Source organism: Canis lupus, chromosome 37, assembly GCF_048164855.1.
Source record: "Canis lupus baileyi chromosome 37, mCanLup2.hap1, whole genome shotgun sequence".
Taxonomy (NCBI): Eukaryota; Metazoa; Chordata; class Mammalia; order Carnivora; family Canidae; genus Canis; species Canis lupus.
The window spans coordinates 9,368,372-9,384,266 of NC_132874.1; the positions used below are offsets into that span (position 1 = coordinate 9,368,372).

The 15,895-nt window shown below is 42.8% G+C and overlaps 1 protein-coding gene across 3 annotated transcripts in view; it reads right to left on the reverse strand.

The window, feature by feature from the left end:
- RNF144B (ring finger protein 144B) overlaps positions 1–15,895 on the reverse strand; it is a 169,027-nt gene that overhangs the window by 57,626 nt on the left and 95,506 nt on the right. For 2 of the 3 annotated variants that reach the window (XM_072814029.1, XM_072814028.1), the window contains exon 2: positions 3,260–3,460. In XM_072814029.1, coding sequence (XP_072670130.1) covers positions 3,260–3,424 — 165 coding nt within the window. In that variant the 5' untranslated portion in view covers positions 3,425–3,460. Of the gene's footprint in view, positions 1–3,259; positions 3,461–15,694; positions 15,766–15,895 lie in introns of those variants that run through there. The other variant, XM_072814030.1, reaches the window with a different exon arrangement.

The window sequence follows — 15,895 nt, forward strand, 5'->3', positions numbered from 1 at the left end:
TTATTTTGGTAGATCACAGGGAATGATGGGCTATCAGGAAGGTTAATGTTTATAAGGCACAAAAAGTTCCAGACTTGGAGAGATATCAAAAATACCAAGCCATCTGACTTTCTACTTTGGAGCACTCCCCAACAATGAGGAAGTATGATTGCAGATGACAGGATAATCTAATTGTGCTAACTCCTACCTCCAGATTACCAAAGGAGAACCGAGAAGCTGCTGTGTTGTCTTTAACTGGGAACCAAGATCTATTGCGACAATCCTTGGGAGGGTGTCAGATACGACCTCTGCGTGTGTACTTCTCTACCCGACGCTGATGCACAAACCTGAATCCTGAACCATGAAGTCTCATCGCAAAAACTGAATTCTATATCCTGCTTTTTGAACATCAGTAACCCTGAGACAGAAATTTCCATCCCACCTTTAACCAAACGTTGCTTGTGACTCATGCATTTCAAGGATTAGGCAAGGATCCGAAACATATGGGAGAAAGTCAGAGAACTAATGCCTTTCGAAGCACAGCACTGGGCAGCAGAGCAAGACCAAAGGAAGCTGAAGCCCCCCCCTGGCTGACAAGGTCACTTCCTTAAGCAACACACGCTGATAGAAGAGGAAGAGCCAGTACAGATGTCACCGTGGCCTCCTCCTGATGCCCTACTCGACCTGCAACATCCCCTGCCTGTTTGCCACCTCCCTCACCCCGCTGTTTTTTCTCTGAGCCCTATTACTCAAGCCCATATAACTCACCCATTTATTCTGTTTATTGTTTATTATGCAACCACCTTTGATGAGATACAGCTCCTAAGATCTTGCAAGGATCTCTGCTGGGTTTTGTTTCTGAAACTGGGAAGTCCCAGTGCCTAGAACAGTTGCTGGGACACGGGTCCTGCTCAGTGGGGGGCTCCATGATTAAATGAATAAACACTACTACTCGCGGTCATCTTTGGATCTCAGCATTGGAGACATAAGGGAAGGATTTTAGTCACTTTCCTTTTTTTACCTAAAAAAGTCATTCCAAGGCTTCTCCCTACCCTAATCCTCAATCAAAAAAATAATTTTTTAAATTGCTATAAACAAGCTTGAGAACATTCTGTGTTGATTAGATTAGCTAACAACAACAACAAAAAACCACCGAGATGAGGCAAAATTTATTTTACCTTAACTTGTTATCTGCTTTTTGTTTTATTTTCTTTTTTATAGTATGCTTAAGAAACACACCTCTTGATAAATAATTCTACTTCCTTAATGACTGCTTTCTCCCCTTCCCCTTGATGTAAGCACTGGTCTCTGCAACTGAACAACTCAACTTCCCTCTCAAGTCAGGGCATTAAACCCACAACTGCCTGGGGATTATTAAGCTTTTTGTATAATAAACATTAACAGTCTGCCCACACAAGACCTACCAAAGCATAGATAAATGGTAAATATTTTAACCTGGGCATCAGGCCTCTCCCATCCTGAGATGCCAGCATGTGTCCTACATGACTCTGAATCCATCCTCAGGTTAAAAGGGTAGTTGATTCAAATACATATAGGAGAGAGACAGGTAATAAAAACAGGGTAAGGGCACCTGAGTGGCACAGTCAACTGAGCCTCGGACTCTTGGTTTTGGCTCAGGTTATGATCTCAGGGTCATGGCATCGAGTCCCACGTCCAGCTCTGCAGCTCAGCAGGGAGTCTGCTTGGGGTTCTCTCCCTCTTCTGCTCTCCCCACTCACATGCTTTCTCTCTTTCCTTCTTTAAAATAAAGAAAAATAAATCTTTATATATTATATATATGGAAAGAGGGAGGGAGCGAGGAAGGGAGGGAGGGAAGACCATCTATTTCTGGGCCTATGAATACAGAGAAGCTACATCTTACCACTTTTTCATTTTCTCATGAAATTTCACAACTGGGAATCCAAACAAAAATGTGTTGAGCCCAGACGTGGCCCATGAGCATCAGTTTGCAACTCTTGTTTGAAGCCTCAGTTCAGAGATCACTGCCACCAGTATGTCCGTCCCACCTCCAGGTGGGGGAGACGTTCTTCTGTTATGCTATATCTAGCTTCCCCTGATCCCACTAAACTTGTATGGCTCCTTCAATGTGTCCATCCACCAAATGGGAAGTATCTCATTCACTGCTACATTCCCAACACCCAGCAGAGTGCCTGGCATACAGCAGAAGCTCAAAAGATTTCTAAATAAATGAAAATTTGAATAATACCACTTGAGTTCATGCTTCTAGTAGCCACTTTGAATTCATCAGTCTGTTTCCCATCTTCACACCTTAACCAACCAATCTTCAGGGAAATGTGCGATGAGGGTCAGAGACATTAATACCAAGTGTCAAACTAAAAGAGACAAGCCCATCCCTGGAGTTCTACAGGGTTCTCTTGATTATGAAGAATAGGTACCATTCAGCATATTGTAAAAATAGAAAAAAAGGGAGATATGACAAAGTAAAAGAATTATATATCATGTGCTTTATAGGAGATGAGCAAGTATAGGAAAGAAAATTCAGGGGATCCCTGGGTGGCGCAGCGGGTTGGCGCCTGCCTTTGGCCCAGGGCGCGATCCTGGAGATGCAGGATCGAATCCCACATCGGGCTCCCTGTGCATGGAGCCTGCTTCTCCCTCTGCCTATGTCTCTGCCTCTCTCTGTGACTATCATAAATAAAAAAATAAAAAAATAAAATAAAAAAAAAAGGAAAATTCAGTAAAAATTGCTACCTGATTTCTCCATCATTCAGAATATCTGATAAACTCCTTACAGATGGTAGTTAACTAAGCCATGTTAAAAATATTTCTATTTTGGGGCACCTGGGTGCCTGAGTGGTTGAGTGTCTGCCTTCGGCTCAGGTCATGATCCTGGGTCCTGGGATCGAGTCCCACATCAGGCCCCCTGCAGGGAACCTGCTTCTCCCTCTGCCTATGTCTCTGCCTCTCTCTGTGTGCCTCTCATGAATACATAAATAAAATCTCTTTTAAAAATTTCTATTTTGTTCTTGCCTAGTACTTAAGAACAGATTCTTATTTAACCAAGCATTAAATTTCACACATACATTATCCTTTGCCTAAAAAACAGTGACGATCAGATTTACCATTCAAGATACTATTTGGAAACCGATCCAAACGTGGAGTTTTCCCTCCCAAACAGGAGCCTGTTGTAGCAAACCCTGACTTCTCAGAAAGCCACAGAAACCTATCCTGTACATTTTCTCATTCTCCCCTTTTGCATTTCCTCATGCTCATGATGACAGCATCAAGGAAAACTCACAGCGGTACAGAAGATGCACCGGCATTCCTGGAGTGTGGTCATCTTGTCCAGGGACTGTTCACACAGGCAGAGTTTGCAAGTGACGAGGGGGGCTGGAGCCAGGTCTCCTGGCATCGGATTTTCCGTGGTCATGGTGAGATAGTGGAGCCTACCAATGGAGCCCATCCACCTGTCCTCAGCGTTCTTCAGTTTCCTCGATCTCTGCAAGAAGGTCCAAAGCAGAAAATATGATATTCATTCACACAGTTGTTGTTTAACCAACACACCTGCAAACCAACAGAGCAAACCTTTACCTTCTCTGATGCCTAGTGCACAACAGAGGCATTTCTGAGAACCATGGGCTACAGAGCTTGCCACCTTGGCAAGGTGTTCCTGAAGTCCTGACATTTATTTTTAAGATTTTGTTTATTTATTCATAAGAGACACAAAATGAGAGGCAGGGGGAGAAGCAGACCCCCTGAGGCAAGCCTGATGCAGGACTCAATCCCAGGATCCCAGGATCATGCCCTGAGCTGAAGGCAGATGTTCAACCACTGAGCCACTCAGATGCCCCTGGAGTCCTGACATTTAAAGTGACCCCACCATCTAGAGGTGCCTGAGTAGCTCAGTCAGTTAAACTTCTGCCTTCAGCTCAGGTCATGACCCCAAAGTCCTGGGATCAAGGCCCACATTGGGCTCCCTGCTTAGCAGGGAAACATGCTTCTCCCTCTCCCTCTGCCCCTTGACCCTACATGTGTACACACCTCTCTCTGTTGAATAAACAAATAAAATCTTTAATAAATAAATAAACAAACAAAGTGACCTCACCATCCTGACTCATTGCATGTAAATTATGGGAATGAAAGGACCACAAAGAACAAACACACCATTCAGGAGTGGCATCACTACAATCCAACAGATTAAAAAACAAAAATACTTGAAAACAGGATGTCACTCAAAAAAATTAAACAAAGAATTGCCATATGATCCAACAATTCTACTCCTTGGTGTACACCCAGAAGAACTGAAACTAGGGTGCAGACACTCGCACATCAATGTGCCTCACACCAGTGGTCATGATGGACAAAAGGCAGATACTATCCAAATGCCCATCAAAGAGATGAATGGATAAACAAACTGTGATACAAGCACTCAATGGAATACTATTCAGCCTTACAAGGGAATGAGACTGTGACACACGCTACAATACAGATGAACCTTGAAGACATTATGAGAAGTGAAATAAGCCAGACACAAAAGGGCAAATATGGTGTGATTCCATCAATGTGAGGTACCTATCAAGTCAATGTCAGAGAGACAGAAAGTAGAGGCAGAGGGAATTAGAGAGTTACTATTTCATGGGTATGGAGTTTCTGTTTGGAATAATGACGAAGTTCTGCAAATGGATAGTGTGACGGTTGCACAAGATTGTGAGTGTGCATCATGCCACTGAATTATACACTTAAAATGACCAAAATGGTAAATTTTATGTTATGTATAATCTTACACCAATACATTTTTTTCAACAGTGTTCACTGTGTTCATCAGTGTTAACTGTGTTCCTTCACATACGTCATTTCATTTCAACTTTTGCAACCCTGAGGATTTTTTCCTTCGCTCCGTAGAGGAGTTGAGGTCCTCCGAAGTTAAATAATAGGCCAAAATTCTCAGAACTTGTATAGAGCAGAGCAAAATTCAAACCTCCATCTTCTGAAACGATGCCCAAAGCCTGGTCCACTACGCAAGGGCTGCCTCACAAGTGGGTTTTACATGGAGGGATGGAACATGGAGAGAGAGAGAGAAGGAAGAAGGGGTAGGGAAGAGGGAAAGGAGAGAGAAAGAGACCAAAAACCTATGACTACAAGTATCATAAGATTACTAAAACTATACAGAGTGAAATCTGTCTCCAAACATGGCATAAATATAGAAAGGATTTTTCTACACTGAAAAATAAAAATTAGAGCTGATGCCCTTCTACTTGTTTTTATTCAGATTATCTTTACAAGAGGTAAAGTAATTGTAAAAATAATCTTCCATAGTTTAGATCATATCAAGAAATTCCATGTTCTAATTACAGAAAAGCAAAATCTTAAAGTTCTTACTATTTTAAAAGACTGTGGCCAACAGAAATCATTCTAAAGAGCCTCTCCCTCTACAAGAACCAGACTCTTTCCTTCCCACCCCCCCATTTTTGGGCAAAAGAAATTACATGTTTGGCATCTGCTACACAGCCCTACAGTGGCTTACGTCTCAATATATACGCACAAAGGTACGCAACAATGGAGAGAAAAACAAACTGGATTAGATGGAAGGAAAAAAAAATTTTTGAGGTCCAGCTCCACCAACTTAATATCATACCAGAGAGAATCAATAGTTACTAACTCTAGTAACCTGAAATATTCAAGGTTTTTCCCCTACTCCCTCTCTGAGTAGCAGTAGACTTAATTAAAAATACATTTGAATAGGAAGCTAACCAGTGATTGACTTCCATGATATTTCTTGGGAAAGGCCCAATAAGGTTCGAGACATGGTGTTCTTATTTGATTAACTATTAATTAGCTATCATCCAAGAGCAAAACAACATGCCTACCAAATTCAGTATTTTGAAGGGAAAATCTATCTTGAAGGTCAATTAGGAGTCAAAATAAGTGATTTTGTCTGTCTCCTCCTTGCAGTTGACACTTAAACAACTATCATTTGTTTGTTTCTCCAAGACACCTCCGTTCTGTAACACATATATCACCAATCTCCCCCAACTGTTGTCTTCACATTTCTGTTTTCCCAACATGATGCATACCATATATTCCAATTATCTTTGCACTCAAAAAGAGAAATCCCAAGTCAAACATCAAGAAGTACACTTCTCACGATGAGCACTGAGTAATGTATTAATGTATAGAACTGTTGAACTGCTATATTGTTCACCTGAAGCTAATATAACACTGTATGTTAACTATACTGGAATCAAAATGTTAAAAATTAATACAATTTTAGAAGAAGCAGAAGAAATGTAGCCAGCAAATGCTTCCTGAGGAGGAAAGACAGGAATGACACAGGCTGAACCACCTTCCCACCACAAATGTCAATTGCATGAAGAGCCCATTTGGAAGAAGCAATTATGAGTAGGTAAATCCTGTTGTTCCAACCCAGCAGAAGACCTAGGTATTCTTCAACAAAGTCAATTATTTCTTACAGCCTTAACCTATATTATTTTGGTTTTTTGTTTCTTTTTTTTTTTTTATGATAGTCACAGAGAGAGAGAGAGAGAGAGAGAGAGAGAGGCAGAGACACAGGCAGGGGGAGCAGCAGGCTCCATGCACCAGGAGCCTGATGTGGGATTCGATCCCGGGTCTCCAGGATCACGCCCTGGGCCAAAGGCAAGCGCCAAACCGCTGTGCCACCCAGGGATCCCTTTTGTTTCATTTTTTAATATAACCTCTACCCTCAATGTGAGTTTTGAGCTCAGGAATCCAAGACCAAGAGCGGCATGGTCTACTGACTGAGCCAGCCAGGTGTCTCTCTATATATATTTTTAAAGGTTTTATTTATTTATTCATGAGAGAGAGAGAGAGAGGCGTAGAGACACAGGCAGAGGGAGAAGCAGGCTCCATGCAGGGAGCCCGACATGGGACCCGATCCCAGGTCTCCAGGAACAGGTCCTGGGCTGAAGGTGGCGCTAAACCGCTGAGCCACCCGGGCTGCCCCTCTCTTCATTAAGGAGACCTATAACACTTGAGAAACAAATATGTAATTGCATACTTCTTAGGTTATCTCTTAGAATTCTTTTGAAAGCAGAACTAGAAATGGTCTTAATCGTGGCCACCTGAAACATAATCTCCTCTCTTGCCATGTCCATTAAGTTTCCACTCTCTGCTTTGTGAGTTACAAAATCAAAGTTACAAAAATATAAAAATAGGGACACCTGGCTGGCTCAGTGGTTGAACATCTGCCTTTGGCTCAGGTCGTAATCTCGGGGTCCTGGGATCGAGTTTCGCATGGGGCTCCCCACAGGGAACCTGCCTATGTCTCTGCCTCTCTCCCAGTGTTCTCATGAATAATAAATAAAATATTTTATTTAAAAATAGCTATCACCTCCAAAAGTTTCCTCCTGCCCCCTTTATTTATCAGTGTGTGTGTGTGTGTGTGTATGTGTGTGTGTGGCAAGAGCACTTAACATAAGATCTACCCTCTTAGCAGATTTCTAAGTATGCAATATAACACTGTTAAGTATCAGCATTATGCTATTCCACAGGCATATAACTCATCAAGTTGTATATATTAAATATGAATAGCTTCTTGTCTGTCAATCCTACCTCGATAAAGTGGTTTAATATACACACAACTTTTTAAAGTGTAATTTTTATGACAAAAGCCTTTTCCAAAGCAGAGACCTGTTTTGTTAAAACAACAACAAAAATTCCAAGCATTCCAAACAAGGCAGTGCTTGTAGTGGAGACTCAGGAAGGAGGTCACGTACTTCATCTCTTTGAGATGTGAACAATCCAAAATGATTCTTCAAAAAGAAATGATTTATGTTTCTGTGTGCCATAACACCAATTCCCTAAAGTGATGGCATTCGGACATTTTTTAAAGCAATGGAATTTTAGAAAAACACAATTGTAAGTGAACTGCCACCATTTCAAGGAGCTAAGGGGAGGCCGTGCTGGGGCCAGCAGTACTAGCAGAGCTGGGCCAGGTTCCCCGGACCTTTCCCTCAGCAGCCTCCCAGACACCATCACAGAAGACAGAGACTTCATCAGACACAGTTTGAAAACTAGCTTCTTGGTTTTTGCTCTGGGCAAAATCAGTAATGAACATTTTAAGAATGAATGAGTGCTTCATTTAAAAAAAAGAAAAAAGGCATCAAACAAGAAATCCTTTCCCCATTGATTCATTACATAGAGAGCTCTGCAAGCAATCATTAGGAAAACCCTGAGACTGTCTCCCACAGATGCTGGTCAGTGGCTCTAAGGCATCCTAGTGGTCCTCCGTTTATGTCTTCCCAGGATTCCTGGGTCTCATGACATGCAACCACCAAGAGCAGAAGCTCATCTGCACACCCAAACCATGAGCATTAGCATGACTCTCGGGGGATGTCCAGAAGAAGGTGACCACACATCTGCAGCTCCGGACCCTGTCACAGGATACAACTTCACAGGTAAGCTGACAATCCACACCCACACCCCTCTGGGTTCCAAGAAGTCTTCCCTCCCGAGAGCTCATAACTCGTTCTCACTAGCTTGCTCAACTTGTTCTACCTCATACCTCATGTTTTACCTAAAATAAGAAAGTGACTTGAATGCTCCGGCCTACTGCTTGTTTAAAACAGTAGCAATTATAATTGCTTTTATAATTACTACAAATGTGACTGAGCCTCTTACTGGGTGTCAAGAACCCAGTGAGAAAAGAATTTCTGGCAGAGAACACAACCGGCAGGTTGGGAAGAAAAGAAACCTGACCGCTGCCTTTAGGTTTGAACTTTCTGAAGTTGGTGGCAGGGTTGGGAGAGGCGGTGGTGGTGAAGGCGGACTTCACCCAAACTGTAGAAGCATCACTTGCTTAAATATAAGCAGCCACATGACAGGGCAGATAGGCTGGGGCGTGCAAGCAAAGAAAGGCCCTTTAAATCATCTGATTTTGCACCAAATTACCAAGAAAGGGGAATCAGCGGTTCTTCCTAGCCTGATTGTCTCTTGTACCATAAAGTGTTCATTATGTGAGGAGCTAGTACTGTCAGATAGAAAAGAATATAAAAGTCACTTTTCCCCTCATGTGTTTTGATCAGAATTGCCAAGGAAAGGAATACTTCACAAGCTATGCTGGAAGCACAGGATGTATAAGGAATTTTCATATTCTGCTGGTGGCCTGAAAAAGCAATCTGCTCCAAAAATGCAGAGGGTGTGAGAGCCAACTTTCAAAGTATTTTTAACTAACGTAGGTTACGCCTGTCTCACTACCCAAAAATCACAGCAATCATTCCTTTGCACAAAAAGATAATGCAGTTGGAAGGGATACTGCTTTACCAGGATACTTATCTAGTTATTCAGGAATTTTTACACCATTCAGCAAAAATTTTTGAACTTAGATAAATGGATAAAGCATAGTTAAAGAGACCCAGAGAGGGAGAAAGTGAACAAAATGAGTCAAGTGGATATTATTGATGTAACAGAAGGTTTCTGTAAAAATCTACTTGATCTGTGCTGAGATCTTACTTCCAAACTATGCCATGCCATGAAAGTTAAAGATTTACTCAAGAATAAGGGATATTGAAAGAAAAAATAAATAAATAAATAAATAAATATATATATATAGAATAAGGGATAAAACAGAGGAATACTCTCAAAATGTTTACATGCTCATGTAAGACACCGAGTCATTCCTGTGAGGTAGCTGGAATAAAAGATATGAATGCATGACTCACATAGACCTAACAAAGGAAAAGGTTTTCAACAAGGGTAGGTAGTGGGGAAGGTAAGGCTGAACTGTTGCCTTTATAATGGAGAGATTTTTCTCAGGAAGCCGATACTCTTAACAGAGTAGAATGATATAGCAATCGGAAGATCCCATCTCTGCTTTGTTAGGAGAGCTCTCCCAATACCAACTAAGAATGACATGGCAGGCAACCAGATTCTACTCAACAAAATCTGAAAATTAGTATCGCATTGACCTTAGCACTCCTGCCTAATACAATTATTTATTTAGCTGCTAGTTCAGGCCCTTAACAGAAGCTATTAATGACTCAGATAGTATTGACGGAGTCTAGTGAAGTGCTGGCCCATCAACAGCCAATAGCCATTTGTTCAAGTTCTACCCTAAATACAGTCTGGAATGGAAGGTAGACCAGCTGGCTGAGAATGGGTGTTACAAGGATTTATGGTAGATCTCCACAGTGGCCGGTGCTGTGGTTCTACTCTCAGCTTGCACCTTTGCATCATTTAAGGACTAGATGAGCCAGTACAAATCCAGTAATATCAGAAAAACAGAAATAGGGACACCTGGGTGGCTCAGTGGTTGAACATCTGCCTTTGGCTCAGGGTGTGATCCCAGGGTGCTGGGATCGAGTCCTGCATTATGCTTCCCACAGGGAGCCTGCTTCTCCCTCTGCCTATGTCTCTACCTCTCTCTATGTGTTTCTCATACATAAATTCTGGGGAAAAAAAAAAAAAAACAGAAATATTTTATATCTATTTAATTATTTTTTAAAAGAATATTGCTCAAGGCCAATGAGTAGATATCTGGCAGCACATATAGGACACCACTTTGTCATTATTTGCAAAATATATATTAGACGCTGTTCTCTATTATAAACAAATCTAATAAATACTTAATTCTTAGATGTGATAGAAGTAAATATTCACCTACTCAGGCCTTGTGAGGTAGCAGTGTTGTGTAAAAGACTGTTTACCATTGTGCTTCATGGGATAGGAAGGGGACAATGGTGTCCTTCCCCCCCCTGCTTCTCAGCCTCATTCAGAGGAAACCAGGAAATAAAAAATACTTCAGTCTGTAATTCCTTAACTTTCAACATCTTCATCTCAACAGGTACCAGGATGGCATTAAGATTATAAATGTGTAACCCGGAGATTGTTAGCTTCTAAAAATGGAACTGGTGCGCAAACATATCCCATTAACTATTACGTGGGTAAAAAGGACAGACACTCCATTAGGACTAGCTTCTTAAATATTAGCAGATATTGCTTCTTAACAGTCTCTTTGCTATTAGATTCTGTATAGCCTAGTACAGCTATTAACAAGATCTAATTTTCTTCCAGCTTTATTGAGATATAATCAATTAATAGGATTGTATAAGTTTAAGGTATACAATGCAGTGATCATACACATGTTTGTATATACCTGTATGTCTATACATGTTTCAAAACGATTACCATAAGGTTAATTAATACATCCATCACCTCAACTACTTACAATTTTTTAGAGTGAGAATAATAAGATCTAATTTTTACTTTTTTTCGCCTACAAAATATATAGAAAGATCTGTCAAGATAATGGCCACCAAAGTAGATGATGTTGGGATAAGCTAATTCTCTAAATCCTATAGAGTACAGGCATCTGAGATGGCAAATTTTAACATTGGCAAAATGTTGATCCTTCTCCTAAAAAGTACATTTCTTTTTTCTTGCCTTCTTTCCATGTTCTCATTACCACTACAGGGAAAGGCCCAAGAGGAGAAAATCCATTCCCAGCTTTCCTAACAAAAAAAAAAAAAAACCTTAACAAAGAAGGTAGGAGTGAAAAGGAGAATAACAGCTCAATGATATTTTTGGCATTGCAATTTTACACTCATCATGGTAGCTCCCTCCTCGACATCACCACTGTGCCCAGCCCACCCCGTGTTTTAATCAGTGGTTCCCTTGCCTCCCACAATTATTCATACAGCCCTGCTGAATAATTTTCTTTCCCCTGCCTGGCATAACAACAAAGTCCAGAAGCAGGAAGGGACGCCACTTACAGGCAGGTCAGACAATGATGTAATTAACAGATCAAGGAGAAGTGTTATTTCAGAAAGCCCCATAGAGCAAGAGATGGGCTGATTTCTCGGGTCAAGACACTGCCAGGAAACTACAGTTGCTAAAGCACGAATACCTAAATCAAAATGTTTTCTCCAAATGAATAAAAACATGTGTATATATGTATTATCCCGTCTTGTGAAAGTTTCATACAGAAGTTTTAAATACAAACAAATTTAAAAACCGGTTTGAGAGAGGACTCCTTTCCATCTCACACTAAGCAAGGGGCAGCCTGCTTTTTTTTGTATGCCTTTGCCAAATCAATTCCTTAAAAAAAAATCAATAATGCAGGAAACCAAGTTGACCCACAAGGAACTGAATTCCACATGTTAGGTGTTAGGAATGTCAAAGTGGTTAAAACCAGTCCCCACTTACAAAGAATAAACTAGTGGAGGAGGTTGTCAACAGATAGTTTTATGTAATAATACACAGGACAGTTTGTGGGCTTATAGCTTCAGCCACAAGTCCAATAAAGAGCCAAGTGAGAGATGTCTTGCTTGTTCTGTCTTCCCTCAAAGACAAAGAACCAGTTGACTCAAGGCCTGGGACTCAAACTCATGACTGCAGAGGAACTGGCAACCAATGAGACACGGCTTTCAAAGTATGTTCTTTAACAGAAGCTACAAGCCACATGATCAGCTGTAGCTTCTGCTATAATTTGAGAAGTATATTGCCCCTAGGTGTGTTTTCAGTTCAAGAACGGAGGTCTCATCACATACGAGAAGTTTCTCATTCTGTGTTGCAAAAACATTGACCACTTCTACTCTCCTGAATGTACAGTCTTCCATGTTTTAATAACTACCGCAGTGTGATGCATTGGGTTTAGAAGTACCCATCAAATGAGCAAAAGCAAATGCCAAAGTTAATAAAAATAGGAACATTGTACAAGACCTCCCACATGTACCTGAAGGTGAACAAACAAATTGAAACTTAAATAATTAAATAAATGAACTTCGGTACTGTTATGCCACTTCGAGTTATGTAAGGCTCAGACGACATAGAAGAAACATTACAAAAAAAAAGTCAAGATGGCAAACCTTTAACAGGCTCAGGTAAAGCAACACAAATTAAAAATTGCAACCCCAAACAATGTCATATCCAAGCTTATACCAACTCCTTCAAGACAGAGGCCACATCTTATCCTTCTCTTTATCGTCAGCATCTAGAGCACATCTGGCAGTCAGTAGTCACTGGATCCTGCAGTGGATACCATTTTTTTTTAAAGATTTATTTATTTATTTATTTGTTTATTTATTTATTTATTTGAGACACAGAGAGAGAGAGGCAGAGACATAGGCAGAGGGGGAAGCAGGCTCCCTGGGGGAGCTTGATGCCAGACTCGATCCCAGGACCCTGCAATCATGCCCTGAGCTGAAAGTAGATGCTCAACTGCTGAACCACCCAGGTGTCCCAGTGGAGAACTTCTTTACATGTACATGGAGGAGAGAGAATATGCAAGGCCTGGCTCTCACGTGTATTCACTTCCAACAAATGCCAAGGTGAAAGCTATTGGTAATGTGCTAGAGCTAAGGAGCTTCTATAAACTCAGGTAGGGCATTCTTGCCAAATCAGATCTCAGGATTCCGGAGCAAGGGCTGCAGATCCCTATTTCCCAAAACTCACCGTGGAAAGCATGATTTGTGTGGCATCTTGGCTCCTTGCCCGTATCCAAAACAATCAGTTGCACAAAGTAGGTTTAGTCAAAACTGTTTGGACTTCGACCCTCTACCAACATCTGGGTTCAGCATGATTCCTGACCTCTACCTCAAACTAGTGATTTCAAACACTAAGAATCTCACTCAACAAGAAAGTAACGTTTTAAGTCAAGGCCAGGGCAAACACGGAAGCCAGGATTAGCAGAAACACTACAAAGATAGGATTCTGAAGTCCTCAGAAATGTTTCTGAACACCCAAAATATTAAAGCTGCTTCTCAAAAACAAAAAATATAAATATGCTTTCTCAAATTAAAAGTACTATTGTTGAAAAGAAAGGTAGTTTTGGGGAAGCTAAATGGTTATTACATAGATAAAATAAGCTTTTTTTTTTCTTTGTAGATAGAGCATAACTTTTCACTCTGCTGTCAAGCTTGCGTCAGAAAACCTAGTTCATAATCTGGGAGACCCAAAAACTTAATTATTTGGAAAAAAAAAAAAAGACATGTCTTAAACTGACCTAGTTTGAAAGCCTGGATGCCTTTAAATTGCCAATGAACTGAAGCCATTCATGAGAATGGAGCTTTTGAATGCTGAGAATGTTCTCTGGGGCTCGGTGCAAAGATATTTGGCATAGAGGACTGTAAATATTTGTAAAACTCTGGGTAAATGGACAGTGCTTGACCACACTCACACCTCACTTCCAGCACAGTAGTGCAGGATAAAGTTATCTAGGGTGATTGCTTCAGGGTTTGGGGGGGGGGGGGGGTTGGTTATGTTTTCTTCTGTTTTAAATAAAATGTCAAGCTGCCTAATTCTGCTACTTGACATCCTTTTTATTCTTACATTCTCTATACACGTTTACCTTGTATTTGTTTACTCATCAAGAAGTTTCAATTTGTCAGAGAAAACTTGAGAAACAGAAGAGTTTTTTCTCTTTCCTATTTTTCCAAGTGTGTGCCCTCCACAAAGAAAAAGAGGTGAGTCACAGGTGCGCACAGGTAAAACTGGAGGTGTGTGAAAACGCGGCCTTGGACTGAATACAATTCTCTCAATGTGGCTCAAGGGTCGGCTACATAGATCTTTCTCGCCCCCTCCACCTCCTCTTCAAGATGGTTTCAGAAATACTTGAGGGGCTGCTACTTAGGAACAGAATTAAGTTCTGTTCATAAGGGAAGGGAGGACAGAGTCAGGAGAAGGAGGGATCCACAGAGCAATGGGATGTGAAAGGGACCAGGGACCATCTCAGCGCAAACTGCAGCAGCCAGATCCTTCAGTAAGACTGGCTGGATTCCTTTTTGCCTCTTACCCACACCCTGAAAACTGAGTCATCTCAAAGTTCATTTATTTTGTTTCTGGGCCTAGACCCCCCCCTCCTCTCCCCCCACCCCCAATCTGCTGCTTCCGAAATGCTAAGATACATTGTTCTTTAATCAGACCTTGCAGTGTTCAATTAACATCCAGAAACGCCGCATTACAAGAGCACAGTCCTACAGGGACCTACAGGGACCTACAGGGACCTACAGGGACCCCCCAGCTAACGCTTAGTCAAGATCGGTGCAGCAGCAAGAAATGCAGTGGCACACGATAGTGGAAGCAAGAACGAGGGCATTTCTCCAGAACAGGAGAATTCATTCCTGAGAAGTCTGAGCGTGGGAAGTAGAGGCAGGCATCCGGGGCAGACGCACAGCGGAATTCCCGAAACTCCTAAACCAGAGCAAAAGGTGCTTGCAGAGACCTCAGCTCAAGGGACCCTGTCTCTGCGGACAAGGGGATCGCTTTCATTTTAACTTAAAACTTGAGACCAGCAACAGAGGATCCGAGTCCCGCTCTGCCTTATCAGCAATTCCCTGACAAAATCATCAGGATCAGCAAGACCCCCTCGTCCTCCCGCGATGCAGGTCGACGCCCGGGCCCCAGGGCCGCGCACTCCCGACACCGGGCGGCGAGCGTCTGCGGTGGTGCCGACTGGGGGTCTGGTCTCCCCGAGAAAGGCGGGGGGGGGGGGGGGGCTGAGCTCACGTCGACCTCGCCCATCGGTACATCCCGCGGAGGCCGTCCGATCGATAATCACCTTCTCTTTACCTTTCCAGGGGCGCCCGCTGGTGAAAGTTAACAGGTGTTGGAGGCGCGGAACGAGCGCGGTGCGGCGCGGCCGGGGCGCCGCAGCCAGGAAGGGAAGCTCCGAACCAGGGAGTCCGAGACTCGTGTCCTTTTTCCTTTTCCCCCCTTTTCCCAGGCCAGCACCCCGCCGGCCCCGCCACGCCGAACCTACCTGGCAGGGGAGCCGCGGTCCTCCGGGCGCCGCCGGGCTGCCGGGCAGCGACCCCCGCGCGCCCCGCCTCCAGGCTGCGCGCCCCGGGGAGGCCCGGCCGGCTCCGCGCCCCGGGCTCGGCGCTCGGCGCTCTGCGCTCCGCAGGGCTGCGGCCGGGCGGGCGGGGACGGGGGGAGGGGGCGGGGAGGGGAGGGGAGAGGA